The sequence below is a fragment of the Puma concolor genome, chromosome B4 (assembly GCF_028749965.1).
Source record: "Puma concolor isolate L17-30 chromosome B4, mPumCon1.1.hap2, whole genome shotgun sequence".
Lineage (NCBI taxonomy): Eukaryota > Metazoa > Chordata > Mammalia > Carnivora > Felidae > Puma > Puma concolor.
The window spans coordinates 130,493,413-130,510,228 of NC_141673.1; the positions used below are offsets into that span (position 1 = coordinate 130,493,413).

A 16,816-nucleotide genomic window follows, 5' to 3' on the forward strand; every position below is an offset into this window, starting at 1 on the left:
CCTCCCCCAGGTCTCTTGAAATGCAGGTCTCCCTTTCCCTGGTAATTGTTGCGAATCCTTGACAATAGCCCCCAAGACGAGGTTATCTCGCAGCAACTTCCATTTCCAAAGAGTTGAGGGAGATAACAATTGGACGACGCGGAGGGCTAAGCGCCGCACCTTCAGCCCAGTTCGGCCCAGGTGGCCTCCGCCGGCGGCTCCCAGGGTAGGAGGGGGCTTCCCGCGGTGGATCTGCTGGGGTTTGTCGGGGAGGCGGGGGGCCCTCGGTTTCGGCATCCCTGCGCTGCCTCTCGCACGCCTGGCTCCGCACGGCCTCTCCCGGGTTGCGGCCGCATTCGGGACCTAACTTCGTCCCGGCCGCGCGCGCAGCGGCGAGGGGACGCGGGGCTCGGCCGGCTCCCGGGGCGAGCGCAGGGGCGCGGGCGCTCATTGTTGTCCGGGCGCGGGCGGCGCGGGACTCGCCGGGGCCCGCCCTCCGCACCTCCCCGCGGCCCGCCTGCCCTCGCCGGCCGCGCCGGGGCGGGGGCAGCGCGCAGGGGTGGGGGTGGGGGCCGTGGGGGGCGTGGCGCGGGGCGTGGAGGCGGGCAGGGCGCCCCGCAGCATGCGGCGGGCCCGGCGCGGGCGGGGGGCGGGCCGGCGGCGGTGCGCCCTGGCGCGCGGCCAGGCTCGGCGCGAGAGGCGCGAGAGGCGCGAGCGGGCGATGGGCTGACGGCGGACCCGCGGCGGGGGCGGGGCGGCGGGGGCCGGGGCGGAGGCGGCGGCGGGGGCGGCGGGGGCGCGCCGGGACCCGGCGGGGCGGCTGCGGGCGCCGCGGAGGAGGCGGAGGCGCCGGGCGCGGATGCCGCCGGCTAGGCCACGGGCCTGCGCACCCGGGGCGAATGGGACGCCGGTTCCGGTGGATCCGCCGCTGCAAACCTCGAGTTCCTGGGCTCCGGGCGAAGCGCAGCAAATAAAAGGTAACGTGTCTTTGTTTCCCAGCCGCGACTGCCGGGAGGGATTCTGCAGCGCTTCGGTGTCCGTTTTTAAATGCTGGGGCCGGTGAAAGGGACCTGACACTTCTTCCCTGGGAGCGTGGAGTCTCTGAGGTCGCGGATGTGACATTTTTCTCAATGCACACCCCACGTGCGGCACCTACCACACTCCCTTCTGCTGCCGGCCCCCTCCCCCCATACACTTTCTCCGGCATCTCCACCTCACGCTGTCTGAATTTCCCCGGGGAGAAAGGAAAGGACGTTGCTGTAAGCAGACCTGGGTGGGATTTTTTTTTTTTTTTTAAAGAAAAACCGTTTTTATGGAAGTGACAGGGGAGTCCTGTGCTTGGGGTGCCCGAGGGTGGCAGGAGGCGGGCAGATGATCGTGCTGAAATTGACAGCCCTTTTCCATTCCAAATGGCTGCATCAAGTTTGATGCACAGAGAAAGGGGGAGGAGAACTGAAGGAAACCTTCTTTAGGACGCGGTCATTTATAAACGACCAAACGGCATTGCCTCGGTAGTGCAGACGGATGCCCGGACGTTGGTCGCTGTCGCGTTTGGGAGAGGTGAACCAGTCCTGCGCTTTGAAAGCGGTGTGGGCTGCCCCTGGGTGAGCAGGAACTCGGTGCCTTTCTCCAGTAGCTCGTTAGCAGAGTAACCGCTCAGCAGATTCAAGCAAATTCTGCAAAATTTCCGAGGGATGGCCCTTCTAATAATAGCTCTGGCGGTGGTTTCCTAATAGACACTCATTCTGAATGATGCGGCCATGCCAGGCTGCCGGAAGCTCAGCTTGCTGAGAACGGCGACCCGACGCCGGTGAAGGACTCCCTGACCCCACCATGAATGGATGAGGCGCTTTCTCCCCTATGAATGGAACATCCCAACAGAGGCCACTACCGCTGCTCTGGCTTCTTTCCCTTTGAGTCCTCGCAGCTTCTCATGAAAGGGATTCTCAGAGCACCTCAGACAGGCACGTTTCTAAACCTGAGCTCTTCCGTGGTGACGGCCTCTCCGGTGTTGGAGGGTCACCGAGGTATTTTTAGACACCTGGTCAGGCCGACTTCATCTGCGTTCACCTGATTGGGCTTTAGGCAGCCGCTTGCACAGTCCTCCCTGCTCAGCATCCAAGTCTTGTGCTTTCCCAGCCGGAGAGCCAGGAGCGAACTTCTGACTTCATCCAGGGAAGCCACGGCCGACCCTGGGGAAGCACCTCAGGGATGGGATGCAAAAAAATACCTCATATTCACTGGCACTTAGCTCTGTGTGCCATCTTGAAAACGTCCGACAAAGTGGGCGTTGGGGAGACAGGGAGGACCCACGCTTCACTGTTTTGTTTCTGGTCTTTGCATCACTTCGTGTTCCTTCGTAGCATTTGACCCCATTTCTGTGGAGTCTGATTTGGCCCCGGCCAGTAGCCCAAACCTTCGGATCAGCAGAAATCCGATTTTGAGTCTCCAGGTGCCACGCATCTCCTGCAACCCAGAGTGATCAGGGGATGAGCCACTTCTGTTGGCCGACGGAACCATTCTGCCGCAAATGAAATCTGGATTTATTGAAGGCACAATGGAAATGAGGGTCATGCAACAGATAGATTGGAATCCATTTGGTCCTGAGAGGTTAAACCGCTACAGTCAATTTAGTTGGAAGCAATATTTGGACGTGCTTTGAAATCAATAGTATACTGTCCTGCCCGTGAACAGAATGTTGCACCCTGAGAACTTGGAAAGAAGTTTCACCTGACGGGCAAAAAGTTGTGTGGGTGGGAGTAACCCTTTAGAAAAGAAAGAGAAAGACAGTTTCGGTTCCTCTTGTGTCAGAGGGAAGCACAGTTTGTAGGAGTGAGGATCAGAAAATCCCTGCACCCTCTTTTGTTCTGACCAAGCGTGTGTTATCAGCCGCTGCTGTTGCCGTCTTCTCTTTGGCACTCGTCTTGAACTAATTTTATTAATAAGGCTTGTTATTTATGGTACAGGGCCTCTTTGTCATGTGTAGGTGCTATTGCCGGGTCCCCTGATGGCCTGGCAGGTGGCTGGTGCCATTAGCATTATCCTGTCGTTGGGGAAACTGAGACCCCTTGAGGTTCAGGGAGTTGCTGATTTCATAACCCGCGAGGCATGCATGGCAGACATGTACAGTGCTCAGTGTGGGGGGAACAGCAAGGTTACAGCCTCGGGTTGAAGAAAAAGCCAAGAGGAATGAGTCCTTGCCTGGGTTCTGGAACTTGGGAAAAGGCTGGATAGACGAGTGGGTGTGCCAGCGTTTGTGCGGGAGAGGGCTCTCTCAGCAGCCTGGCTGAGTGGAGGGAAAGGTGTGGCTGGTCTGTGATGAGATAGATGAAGGGTCCAGGAAACCTTGCACTGAGGGGACCTGTCGGGGACCCGTGGCTTTAGTAAGTGTGGGGCGGGTGAGACCTCCTTCACGGGAGATCACTCTGGACTTCCCTGCATCTGCGTTCCAACTTGTGTTCTCGTTCTTGACGCGCGCGTGTGGGTGAGTAAGTAGAACACTTACTTACACTTCTACTCACGTGCTGTGTGCTTATCTGTTCTAAGGGTTGCGTTTAGCCTGACACACTGAATGACTGAAAAAGCGAGGGGGCACTTTCCAACCTAAAGCTTTATTCTTAGATAATTTTGCGTACGTAAATACTTATCATTTATTTATTTTATTTTATTTTTTTAATTTTTTTTAATGTTTATTTATTTTTGAGACAGAGAGAGACAGCATGAATGGGGGAGGTTCAGAGAGTGAGGGAGACACAGAATGTGAAGCAGGCTCCAGGCTCTGAGCTGTCAGCACAGAGCCCGACGCGGGGCTCGAACTCATGGACAGTGAGATCGTGACCTGAGCCGAAGTCAGACGCTCAACCGACTGAGCCACCCAGGCGCCCCTCATTTATTTATTTTAAAAGAAGGAACAGTACAGGGGCGCCTGGGGTGGCTCAGTCAGTGGAGCATCTGACTCTCGATTTGGGCTCAGGCCATGATCTCACAGTTTGTGGGTTTGAGCCCTGCGTTGGGCTCTGCTCGGACAGTGTGGAGCCTGCTTGAGGTTGTCTCTGTCTCCCTTTCTCTCTGCCCCTCCCCTGCTCGTGCTCTCTATAAACAAATAAATCAGAAGGAACAGTGCGGCTTCTGGAGCGTTTCTAGTTTAATAGGTCAAAATGAGAAATAGACCTGATCATAGTTAAATAGCTCTTGAAGTTATTTTAATTCACTCTGTGTACAGTATCAGAATGGATAAGTGTGGATTCAGGAATGGCTTTCCTTGCCACCTTTTACCTCTTAGAGGTCACCCAATGTGTCAATAAAAGTTGTGGCAGAAATTCTCTCTTTAGGTTTGTGCGTGGCGAAAGATCCCAGCACCTCGATGAGAAGTGGTTTCTGAGACCTCACGGGGACATAAGCCCTTGGGATAAAGATCTTCCAATGGTTATTCAGTCTGACTTCCAAAAACTGGATTCCCCTTGAGCCAAAGATGCTGCAGGCTCCGATTCCCTCGCGCCCTCCCCGGGACGCTGTGGGTATCCGTTTACTCCACCCTCCCGCTTCCGATTCTTTGCCGCCCATTTCCATTTCCCTCTGAAATGTAACGAATGGAACAAAAGGGGACATTGGAGTTGAAGTGGGAAAAAGTAACCGCATCATTCCACTGCTTGCACAGGATACAGAGGTACTTGAACTTGTCCTACAATGAGCACAAGCAGAGACTTGAATCGGGGAAACCTGGCCGCTGTCGGGGAATGGTGGGATTTGAGTCTTTTACCTTTTACCTGGTGGTGTTCTCTTGAGCCCTAATCAGACCCCAGTACCCTGCTGGTATTTTCTGGTTTTGTTTTTCCCCAGACCTCTGATCTCAGAGGCTGGTTCAGTAGCTGTTGGAGCTCTGGGCTTCAGGCTCCCCTGCTGCACATGCAGAGTTGCTGGTTTCACTACTCTGCCCTGCAAGAAGTTTTTGAATCAGCATAAATCCGGCTTATCAAACATTCTCTCCCCAGCAGTTTCCTTCTGGTTCCCTAAATCCATCATTTCCCACCCTTTCCTCTGTCCCGAGAGATCAGCGTGTCTTTCTCTTATAAGGAGTGATTCAACCACACCCTTACATTTATGGCAGTCGGTTCCACCACTAAAAGCACCGTCTTAAAAATACCCATCATCATGCCTCTCGTCCTCTCACATGAGCAGAGCGGTGGCCTCTTTGAATGAACTTCACTAATGCGTATTTGGGGTGCTAGAGAGGGAGTATGTCTGTGTGTGTGTGTGTGGGTGGGTGTGTGTGTGTTCAGTTCTTAATTGCATCAGTGGAAATTAGGTATTTTCCCCCAAAGAGAAATGCTCTTCTCTTTGAAGATGGAAATGACTACCAAGAATAAAGACCATGGTTATTGGAAAGAATGTGAAGAATATAAAGGAATAGGGGATCTGGTTCAGCTCAGTGGCCTCGTTACTACCAAATGATAATTAAGGAAAATAACCAAATAAAAATCAAGGTGGTAGCCCCGCTTGGAACTGCGTGAGGACATACAGGCAGAGCTAAGCCTCATTTGGACGTGCATTATCTAGGATCTAGCGTGTTAGGCAGGCAGGTCTCTATCTGTGGTGGTTTCTGTTTTTTTGTTTTAAACTCTGGCCGTTCCATGATGCAGTACAAGAAGAAACTAGTCCGCGGTCGAGATTATCTGTCCATGCACACTCGTCCCCCTGAACTCTGACAACATTCACACGTGTTTTCCGGCTTCCCTCTCATTAGTAGTCATTTGCCTGTCCATGGTTACTGTATACTTTATGTTCACATATGCTCATGGTGTTTAAGTCCCTGATCATCATGGGCACTCAGTGGGTCCTCCTGGAGTAAGTAAATCACTGAGGGAATTTATCATACTGTGCTCCCACATGGAGACAGTTAGGCATCCTTAGAAACCTAGAAAGCCCACTGGTCTAAAGTGAAGTACCCTGTTGGGTCATCCTGTGTCTAACCTTGTCTTAGTCTGCACCGTGGTGTGGCCCCTCTTTCACAGTTGGTAATGCCTTGCCAACCTTAGGGCTAGAAGTCTTGGTACTGATGCAAAACCCTAAACCTTTTAATGATAATTTTCACTTCAAATGAGCCAGAAGCTCTCCCCCCCCCCCCCAAACCTCAGGCTGTAACTCCATAGTTTCCATCAAAACTAGCCTGTTCTGGTGACTCAGTCTCCTTTACACGGCTTTCGCCTTTCTTTGTCCTTGCTGTATGAGGAATGCATGAAAAAAAAAACGCGTGTAATGGGGAATTAGATTGATAATGCATGACAGCTAATGGAAATGATGGTCGGAGCCTTGCCAGGCTGTGCCATTCATAACCATAAAATGCACAATTATGCTCTCACCACATGCCTGTGAACAAGTATATAGATGCAACAAACCCAAACTAGGAAACCAAATAGTGTGGAACCATCTGGAGCTGGGCAGTGTACCTACAGACCGAGCTGGGGAATGCAGTGCTCACTTACCCATCTCTCCGCTCCCACTGGATGCCCCCTCCCCCCCAAGTATCAGATACTCATTTCTCTGTGGCTCAGAGACAGAGAGAGCGCGCATGTGCAGAAGAGAGGGGAGGGTAAAGACAAGACCAGAGTGGAGCTGAACACAGTGGAGAGCAGTGTTCTGCATTCTCAATCCCCTTTTATTGGGATGGTTGAGTGTTTTGTAACAGAGTAACTACAGAGTGACCAGTACCACAGATGTAGCCTGTAGGTCCCGGCCTGAGGGCAGAGGCCTCGAACCCTGCAACCCAGCAGGGGCTGACGTCACCCTGAATGTGCAGGGCAGGCTGTGAACCACGCACATGTGAGATTTGGGGCTTATCAGTCAGGTCAAAGATTTCCGAGAGATGGAGTTCTAGGAATGAGAAGGGGCATATCGATTACTTTAACAGATGAGGAGGTGTTTCCAGATATTCAGGGACCCTGTGAAGGCCTCAGTTACAGTGCTAAGACTAGAGGCCCCGTCGCCTGACAAGGATTTAGACGATGCACGGAGGCATGGTGGCCAGAGAGAGGAACCGTGGAGTTATCCAGCGTGGCTGTGACTTCTGTTTCTGCCACCTGCTAGCCATGAGGCCTTGGGTGAATGACTGAATCTCTCTGAGCTGCAGTTTTCTTACTGACAAGAAAAGTTACATTCAGAGGAACCCGTGAAACAGTATCTATGAAATGACTAGCACAAAAATACGACTCTCTTAAGAGAAGTGATTTTGTCTTTGTATCCTTCCCCCTGCTCGCCCCGCCCCCGCCCCAGTTTGACTTGCTTGTATCACTGGAAGGTCCTGGAACAGTTAATATGGTGAGGGTTGGTTGGGGGAGGGGAAGGAAGAGAAGAGGGATGATTCTTCCTTTACACCAAAAAGCAGAAAGTGGATTTGAATTCTTCAGTTTTCAAAAATGATCCCAAAGGGCTTTTATCTTGAGAAAGAAAACTAGGAGAATCAAAACAAGAATTACAAAGGTTATGTCAGTCGGTGGTAATGCCGTCTTTTTCTACACAACAAAGGCAAAAATCCGGATCACTGTGTGACGTTCTTTGATTACTTCCCATTCATTGCCATTAATTAGGAGGATTTTCAGCTGCTGTTTACTTATTGATGTAGCACTCAGGTAATTAATGCAGGGCGTTAATGGCAGAAAGAAGCCTAGAACCTGAGCTGTCCTAGATGCTGGTGGGAGTTTTTCTCTCGGCACCCACAACCCCGGGACTCTGCAAATACGGGGAGTTCCTCGGTAGCCTGAGAAATCAACATACCAATTTGCATAATACCCATCAGAAATTATTTAAGCACTTAATAACCTTCTTGGTGTTAAACAAAATAAATCAGAATGAGAGTTGGTCCATCTTCTGGAGTCAGATTAAACAGGCAGCAGAATACGAGCATTAAATAAATATAAAAACAAGGGAGGTATTATTTATAGAACATTATAGCCAGATCCAGGACAAGGATATATTTTAGGTGAACCCTCAGGGACAGCTTATGGGAATAGTTTGCCTGGACAAGGTGGAGTGAGCCAGAAAACAGAGGCTGGCATTTGTTTGTGGTTCCTTCTTTCTTTGTGGTGGAAAATAGGGATTCTGTAACCCACCACAATTTAGTGTGTCTGCCATCGTGTTCCTAAGGTTGTGACTTAGTCGATAGAGGTTTTGTGCCTCTTTAGACACAGAGATCTAGAACTTCGAACTTGGGAGGGATATCCAAATACTCAAAGAATAATATCCAAAACCATAGTGTTTTGTTTTGTTTCTTATACAGCTAGACTCTTCTTTTCTTCTTGCCACCATAACTGACCACACTCTTAGGGAACTGACAAAACCCGCCTGAAAAATCCCGTAAACTCTAAGGTTTTTTTTAAGAAATTGTTTTTAATGTTTATTTAATTTTGAGAGGTAGAGAGAGAAAGACAGCAAGTAGGGGAGGGCCAGAGAGAGAGGGAGACAGAGAATCCGAAGCAGTCTCCAGGCTCCGAGCTGTCAGCACAGAGCCTGACATGGGGCTTGAACTCATGAACCGCGAGATCATGACCTGAGCCGAAGTTGGATGCTTAACCGACTGAGCCACCCAGGCGCCCCTAAACTGTCAGTTTTATACTATTGTTTTCATTTGTCGAACGGAAATGGAGAAAAGTCGGTATTTGAGCCCACGTGCTTATTTGCATGTAGCACAGGTGGACAGAGCGAGGACACTTATGTCCCTGCCGTTTCCCTGCTGATGAGTAAGCAAGGAGGCAAACAGCACACAGCACTTGCTCCTGCCCTTGTCCTGAGACCCTCACTGAGACGCTGATTCTCCCTTTGGCTGTTGATCAATTTCCCCTAAATCTGACTCCTTAAAGGAGCTTCCAGAGTTCCCGAAGGCCCTGCTCAGTTTCCCCTCTTACCGGTGGTTGTTGGACCACCAGTCTCTGCCTCCTCCTCCGAGGCTCGGCAACCATTGTCCTGTGATAAATGAGTCAATAGTCTGCCTCACTCTTCCTCTTTGATGCATTACTAGTATTAAGCTCTTCAAGCCTTTAACAGTAAGTTTCTCCAGCGCCTTGCTCAGCTGTTTCCTCCCCAGATTCTTTTGGGGTGAGGTGCCCACTTGTAGTTCAGCGTCTCCCCTTTTGTTCCTGGGTTATCACAAGATCGTCACAGCATACCCCTTCCCCACCTTCCTAGCTTGGTGCATGTGTGCCTGTGTCTGCAGCACCCACACATCACCTCCCCACCCTTGTTGCCCCCTGCCGCCTGCATTTCCTTTAAACCACAGGGCTTCACATGGACCAGAAGGACCCACCACAGCCTGGAAGCTCCTTGTTTCTTAAACTTCTGTTCTTTTTTTTTTTTAATGCGTATTTTAAAAAAATTTTTTTTTTCTTAATGTTTTTATTTATTTTTGAGACAGAGAGAGAGAGACAGAGCATGAGCTGGGAAGGGGCAGAGAGAGAGGGAGACACAGAATCGGAAGCAGGCTCCAGGCTCTGAGCCATCAGCACAGAGCCCGATGCGGGGCTCGAACTCACAGACCGTGAGATCACGACCTGAGCCGAAGTCGGACGCTCAACCGACTGAGCCACCCAGGTGCCCCAATGCGTATTTATTTTTGAGAAAGAGAGCGTGAGCTGAGGAGGGGCAGAGAGAGAGGGAGACACAGAATCCGAAGCAGGCTCCAGGCTCCGAGCTGTCAGCACAGAGCCGACGCGGGGCTTGAACTCACGAACCATGAGATCACGACCTGAGCCGAAGCCGGATGGATGCTCAACCGACTGGGCCACCCAGGCACCCCTCTTAAACTTCTGTTCTTACGCTGACTCTCACACACTGTGTCAGTCTGGTTGGGCTGTCAGAAAAATACCGTAGACTGGGTGACTTATAAACTACAGACATTTATTTCCTATAGTTCTGGAGCCACAGGAGTGTCTGAGGGAGGCATTCTAGGCAGGTGTGGGAGCTTGTCAAAGGCCCCCAGAGGAAAGAGTGACAGGGAGGGAACAGTAAGGAGATGACTGTTGAAGAGCAGACTGAGTAAAGGAGGCACAGAGTCAGAATCACATGGGGCCTCAAAAGCTTCCGACCGGGGGCAGGGGGGCATCAGAGAGTGCAGATCTGGGGAGCACCGTGGCCCCACCTGGGCTGCACAGGGATAGTTTTATGGTGCTATGTGGGGACCAGACTGCAAGGCCAAGCAGAGGTGACACAGGAGGTGCCAGATGAGTGGCAGTTACAAGAATCGGGCAGGTGATAAATGATGATGAAGTGTTCAGTGTCTGGGTATTTTAGAGAGAACCAACGACATTTTCTGGTGGGTTGGGGGTAGGATGTGGGATGCAAGACAGAAGTCCACTTCTGGGGCCCAAGGAGCAGAGCTTGGTGCTGGAGTTGCTGGTACGTGACAGGGGAAAGCCGTGGATGGGGGTGGGTCGGGGAGGAGGATAGGTCAGCAGTCCTGTTTGGCACACGCGAGTTTGAGGTGCCTTCCAGATCGCCACACGGCGACGTTGAGTGGGCAGGTTTATACAGAATCCTAAATAAGCCTGCGGAAGGAGGAAGCCCGGTGACGTGGGGCTCAGCCACCTAGAGATAATGTGAGATGATGCCAGGCCTCAGTCCTGAATAAGACGAGATCTGAGGAAAAACCATAAGCACCAAACTTCAAAAGAAAAGAATATGAGTTCTGAAAAATGAAGTAATTCCTTAAGGTGTGAAGAACTCTGTTATGGTGTGTTGCTTCAGCTGGAATTCTCCACGTCCTCCTGAGGGTCTGTCTCTTTTTTGATGTGTGAGAGGAGTGTCTCTAACCCTCACACTGTAATCACATTTATTGATGAGCCACGGGCATGCAATAAACGCGCATTTAAAGGGTCCTTTTGGGTAAGGTTTTGTTTTTGTTTTTTGTTTTTGTTCTGTTTTTTAATGTTTATTTATTTTTGGAAGAGAGAGACAGAGACAGAGCATGAGCAAGGGAGAGGCAGAGAGCGAGGTAGACACAGAATCCGAAGCAGGCTCCAGGCTCCGAGCTGTCAGCCCAGAGCCCGACGCGGGGCTCGAACTCACGAACCGCGGTATCATGACCTGAGCCGAAGTCAGATGCTTAGCCGACTGAGCCACCCAGGTGCCCCATCTTTTTTAACTTTTTAAATTTATTTTGACAGAGAGAGAGTGTGTGTATGCACAAGCGGAGAAGGGGCAGAGAGAGAGAGAATCCCAAGCAGGCTCTGTGCTTTCAGCATGGAGCCCAATGTGGGGCTCGATCCCATGATCCATGAGATCCTGGTCTGAACCGAAATCAAGAGTCGGGTGCTTAACCGACTGTGCCCCCCCCTTGTTTGATAAGTTTTGTCATATGAAGCCATCTCCATGATCCAGAATTGTAATTCCCTGCTTCCAGTCAGTCACGTTTACTGAGACTCTTGTGTGTTTAAAGCTCCATGCTAGGAAGTGTGAAGGATCTGAGATGTAATCGCTCCCCCTGCCTCCTGTATTTGTTCTGATGTAGCATCCAGACTACCTACACAGTTCTCCAATCACAAGCTCATTTCAAGGCCTTTTCTAAAGTGTTTGCTGGAAGTACACTCAAGTTTGGGGTCCAGAGGGTTTGAAATGACGTATGTAGGCCACTTGACCTACCGGGACTGCTGGCTAAATCAGGAAAGAGGAACGATCAGGAGCCCTGCCATCTTTTGACCCGTTGTGATACAGGCAGAAAACATGTCCCTCGTTCCTTCTTTCGTGGAAGCCGCCCAAACAGCAGGCTCGGCTCCGTCCTTATTTTCTGTGGGTAGTCAACACAATAATTACCTCCTGCCGAAAGCCTTGAGAAATTGTTTCTGTGTCCAATTAGAACTTTTGATTTGACTAGCAGATACACATAACGTCTTCACTTCTGTAACTACTCACTAATGATATGCACCCTGGATATTTTTAGATCTACCATTTGCCAAACGGCCATTGCATTTTAAGGCATTGCATTTCCTGTGACAGCTTTTCCACTGAGAGACTTGTGGGACCGTGGGTGAAAAGGAAGGGGGGGTGCGGAATTCCTCTTCGGTTTTGGAATCCTCTCCCTCCCTCCCCCGCCCCCCCTTCCCTTCCTTTCCCGGCCTTACGCCCACCCCCAGTTTTAAATGGGGAAGAAGTGCAGTGGTTCTGGAAACTTGTCCTGTGCACGGTGCTGGGGCAGCAGAATGAGGAGCCCCACGAGCAGGTCTCCAGCGGGGTCTGGGGTGGTTCGTGGGGCAGCCAGGCAGTGTTGAAACCTCTGACAAGATGAACGGAGGAAGGCAGCCGCGAGTGCAGCTCGAGCGAGTGCGAGGAGTCTCTGCCAGGCGTCTCCAGCACAGTCCTTTCCAGACAAGTCCGTTATGTAAATATCCAGGCCGCAGCCTCCAGCCCGGATCGCCTGCCCGGTCGAGATGTCAAAGGTAGCTGCAAAAACTTCCCTGAATGCAAGCAGAGCTCCTCAGCTCTCCCCTCACTCAGCTCTTTATTGGGGCATCTGGGCAGGCAGGGGGGTGTGTGGGGGTGGTGGTGGTGGTGGTGAAGGCTTGCTGTTATCTCCGGGAGCTGGGACCCCCCCCCCCCCCCGCCGCGGGACTGTGGCTTTCCAGACGGGGTCATCCACGGCCTTTCAATGTGCTCTGCTGCGATGCTTCTGCAATTTTGGTCTGATCTGAGCATGAATCTCAAAAGGGCCGGCTGTTGGGCTGGAATGCTTCCTTCCAAGCCCGGAGGACTTGACGTCTGAGCCCTGGGCCCCTGGACTTAAGCATGACAGGCGCGAGTGGCTGCTTCGTGTCCCCTGGAGGTTCTGTGAAAGCAGGTGGCTATGTCCCTTTCTTAGGTGGCCTTCTCCCCCTGTGCCACAAGAGTCCCCTAAGAGGGGAATTCCAAAGACCTAAGAATAGAATTGCAGTGTCTTACAGGTGGTCTCCAAATCGCGCTTCCGTCCCCTACATCCCCAGGGATAAGGGAGAGCTTGCCTGTCATTAACAAAGGGCATTGTTTAAGCGAAGGAAAACACGCCTCCAAATTGTGTGGCAAGACGCCCCAGCTACCGGTGATGGCCACGGTCATTTGACACGTGGCCCTATAGCTCATACGCGCAGAAAGAGTGCGTGTATTCCTCAGCCTGGGTTCTGGGCTCTGTGTCTACAGAACAGGCAAATCAAAACCGGTCTCACTGAAGGCAGAGTAAGTTGTATAGTACCTGTATTTGGGGGTTGCCCTTGAAATACGTAAGGATATATGTTGTGTGAATATACATTTAGGAATTCATGTGAAAATAGGTGCTGAGCGCCTGTTCGGACAGTCTTGTCATTCTGTGTCAGTCACACACACGTATATCGTTTTAATGTCAACAGAATGCATATGGTAAAAATGTGATTCGCAAGACCCATAGTTGTAAATCGTGTTGTCTCATCCCGCTAATCACGGTATAATCACAATAAGGAAAAATTGGGGAAAAAAAGATCTGTAATTTAAAATGACAGATTGAATTAGACGTTAGAGCATGTAGGCAAATTCATCATGTTACCAAGAAAACGTCGTTGAAGTTCTTGGTCACCAAGTGCATGGATACAAAACCAGGCGTGTAGCCGCTGCACACAGCCTTGTATTTTAAATACAGGACATTGGCCTGCACGTTTGCACGAAGGACATGGGTAGGAAAAAAAAGCAGAGTGTGTTTGTGCCTGCCAGTCGGTAGTGTGGTTTTTCAAAAAACTCGTGAAGCAGGGAGTGGATGTTGCCAATATTTGGTTCATCGAATGTAATATTGTGGCAGGAAGTATTATAATACATGAGTTATCGGAACGAAATTTCTTTTTAAATTCTTGTCTGTAGGTGTGCACAGCTACCCGTGACATACCTTAGGGTGTTTCTGTCCCACCTCCCCCCCCCCCCCCCGGAGGTCAGTAATCCTTTCTACAATGTCCCTGGCTAAAGGTCTTCTGGCCCCTTCCTGATCACATGCGGTGATGACGGGGCCACCCATTCCGTTTTGAGCAGTGACGGTCTGTTTGAAAGTTCTCCCTTCTGTTGAATTCAGATGTGTCTTCTGGAACTTTTCTGCTCGTTGATTCCATTTCTGCCCACCCAAGCAAAGTTCTTCAGCCTCCTCACTAAATCATTAAATTTAATCATCATATTAGCATGAAATCATTAAATTAGCAAGTCTCTACATCCAGGCATGCCCCGTTGAATTTATACCTGGTTTTGTGTTTTTTCTTTTTTTTTAGGGTTTCTTCATTTTTCAGAGAGAGAGAGAGAGAGAGACAAAGCATGAGTGGGGGAGGAGCAGAGAGAGAGGGAGACAGAATCTGAAGCAGGCTCCAGGCTCTGAGCTGTCTGCACAGGGCCCAGTGTGGGGCTCAAACTTATGAACCACGAGATCATGACCTGAGCCGAAGTCGGACACTTAACCGACGGAGCCCCCCAGGCGCCCTGAATTTATACCTGTTGTCTCCATGGAATCGACACCCTCCCTCTTCCCTCACTTCCATGTCTTGGCCTGGGCCATAGATTACAGTGCAGACTTTCCACTAGAATCTTTGTCATGGAGGCTGGCATTTAGTTTTCCTGAGAAGACCTCATTTCCAGATCTTTACCCAATCTGGTTGCTATTCTTTGCCTTGCCCTGCTTTCCTTTGCTTCCCATGTAAAATATGGCGCCCACAATGAGCGTAGGTTCCCAGAAATGGCTTAACCGTGGTGGCGTGTGGGAGGGTCTAATTCCATTACTCAGGATGTTGTGCTTCTAGCGTGTGAACTGAGAATCAGACCCCCAAACTGTGAATGATGCGATCCCAGCTGTTTTAGATTTTGAAGGTACCAGCTACACCTCCCTGTCAGCTGTAAATTTGGTCAGCACACTTTCTTTGTCCGGTTGTAAGTCATGGGGGGGGGGGGTGATGCAGATATTGAGAAAGACAGCCGATACCTAGTATTTCCTTACCGTTTTCCAAGCGCATGCGTATCTTCTGCGGCACTGAGCCTCAACACTGCAGATTCCCTCATTTCTGCGTCAGTTAGGGTTAAATCGATTTGAACACGATGTTCAGTGGCTCCTTACTAGTTCATCAGTGATGGAGCCACCCTCAGGCCATTGAGGATATGGTTGCTCCTCCCTTTTGTCAGCATAAATAAATGGCTTTCTCCTCTCTCCCTGTGCACCCACCACTCTGCTTTCACCTCTTCTGCACGGTCCACGTTTCCAGAATGCACCCCCTTCTCTCCCATTCCAGGCCTCCTGACATCAGGCTGCCTCTGCCAGACGTCCCGTTGCTCACATGTTACTTGCTCACCTGAGTATTGCCCAGTCCCCCCCAGATGGGAGTGATGGTCCCTCCCAACCTGTGCCCAGAACATCTGACGCCCACCCTGTTGTCACACAGATTACACCGTAGTCACCGGTGAACTTCGGTATTTCCTCGTGGGACAGGGAAGCTCAATAAACATAGGAACAAAGTCGTGTGCATCATCATATATCTAATAAGATGCCCTGCACATAATTCTGTACCATAAACACTGGCTGAATGAACACAAGCTGTGGTAGACATTATCCCACATCACCCTTTAACCCTGCCTCTCTTATCTCATGAGCATGGGTCACTAGATTACTCTCCAGCTTCCTGGAGAAGGAGACACATCTCTTCTCTAGAAGAGAAATTACCCAGCCATAGCATATGAACTCTTTAGCCACGGGCAGCTTAATTTTCTTTCCCATAGGGCACTAGTAACCTTCGCATTACGTTGTAATTATCTACTAATGAAATAATTTTATCTTTAATATATTAACCCCTCATTATAGTTGCCATCACCCTCTCCCCAAAGTTTGCAGTTGCTTTTTCTTTCTTTCTTTCTTTCTTGCTTTCTTGCTTTCTTGCTTTCTTGCTTTCTTTTACATTTATTTATTTTTGAGAGACAGAGAGAGACAGCATGAGCAGGGTTGGGGCAGAGAGAGAGGGAGACACAGAATCAGAAGCAGGATCCAGGCTCCGAGCTTTCAGCACAGAGCCCGATGCGGGGCTCGAACCCACGAACCGTGAGATCGTGACCTGAGCCAAAGTCGGACGCTTAACCGACCGAGTCACCCAGGTGCCCCATTGTGGTTGCTTTTTCTTTTACTCAGGGTGTTTGCGAAGTAAAATTACTTCTCTTTTTTTAAATGACGTGTTTTAGTCTAATATATACATTTTTCCCTTGGAGCTCACGCATTGCTTTCATGCTCAGAAAGCCTTCGTAAATAAATCACCTATTTTTAACATTACCTTTATGAACCACGTGGAATTTATTTCAGGGCCAGAGGTGCAGTTAGTTTATGTTGTATTAGCTAGCCCCACCATTTCCCTCCTTGCTTGAGAAGGTTGAAAGGAACCCAGAACTGGGTAGTAAGTCATTCAGCGACTCGTCTTGGAACAAAAATCCATTGGCTGCAGACAATGAAAACACTACTTTCCCCCCTCGTCTTGCTTTCAACGTATCTTTGAAGGCTCTTTGATTGTTCTTAGGCTTTCCTTCTTTCACATGTCAACGTGGGTTCTCCGTCTCTGTCCGTTTGTGACACAATGAAAATATTCCTCCTGTTTTTACAGGATATAAAGTTGCCCTGCGCCCCCTTGACACATTGTATATGTTGTACCCAAATCTCGGGAGTTCTCTTTGTGGATACGTTGTGTTCTTTGGATGTCTGCATCTTCATGCTTTCCTCCAATTTCATTTTTTTAAAAATTTTTTTTTAACGTTTATTTATTTTTTGAGACAGAGAGAGACAGAGCATGAACGGGGGAGGGGCAGAGAGAGAGGGAGACACAGAATGGGAAGCAGGCTCCAGGCTCTGAGC

The 16,816-nt window shown here is 50.2% G+C and overlaps 1 protein-coding gene across 10 annotated transcripts in view; it reads left to right on the forward strand.

Moving 5' to 3' along the window:
- Positions 1-16,816, forward strand: part of FRMD4A (FERM domain containing 4A) — a 612,063-nt gene that overhangs the window by 395,765 nt on the left and 199,482 nt on the right. The window contains exon 1 of one of the 10 annotated variants that reach the window (XM_086714891.1): positions 784-956. The exons of 8 other annotated variants lie outside the window; for them this stretch is intronic. Coding sequence is in view for 1 of the 2 variants with exons in the window: in XM_086714890.1 (XP_086571016.1) it covers positions 12,390-12,398 (9 nt within the window). In the remaining variant the exon portion in view is untranslated. Of the gene's footprint in view, positions 1-783; positions 957-12,124; positions 12,399-16,816 lie in introns of those variants that run through there. One more of the 10 variants, XM_086714890.1, reaches the window with a different exon arrangement.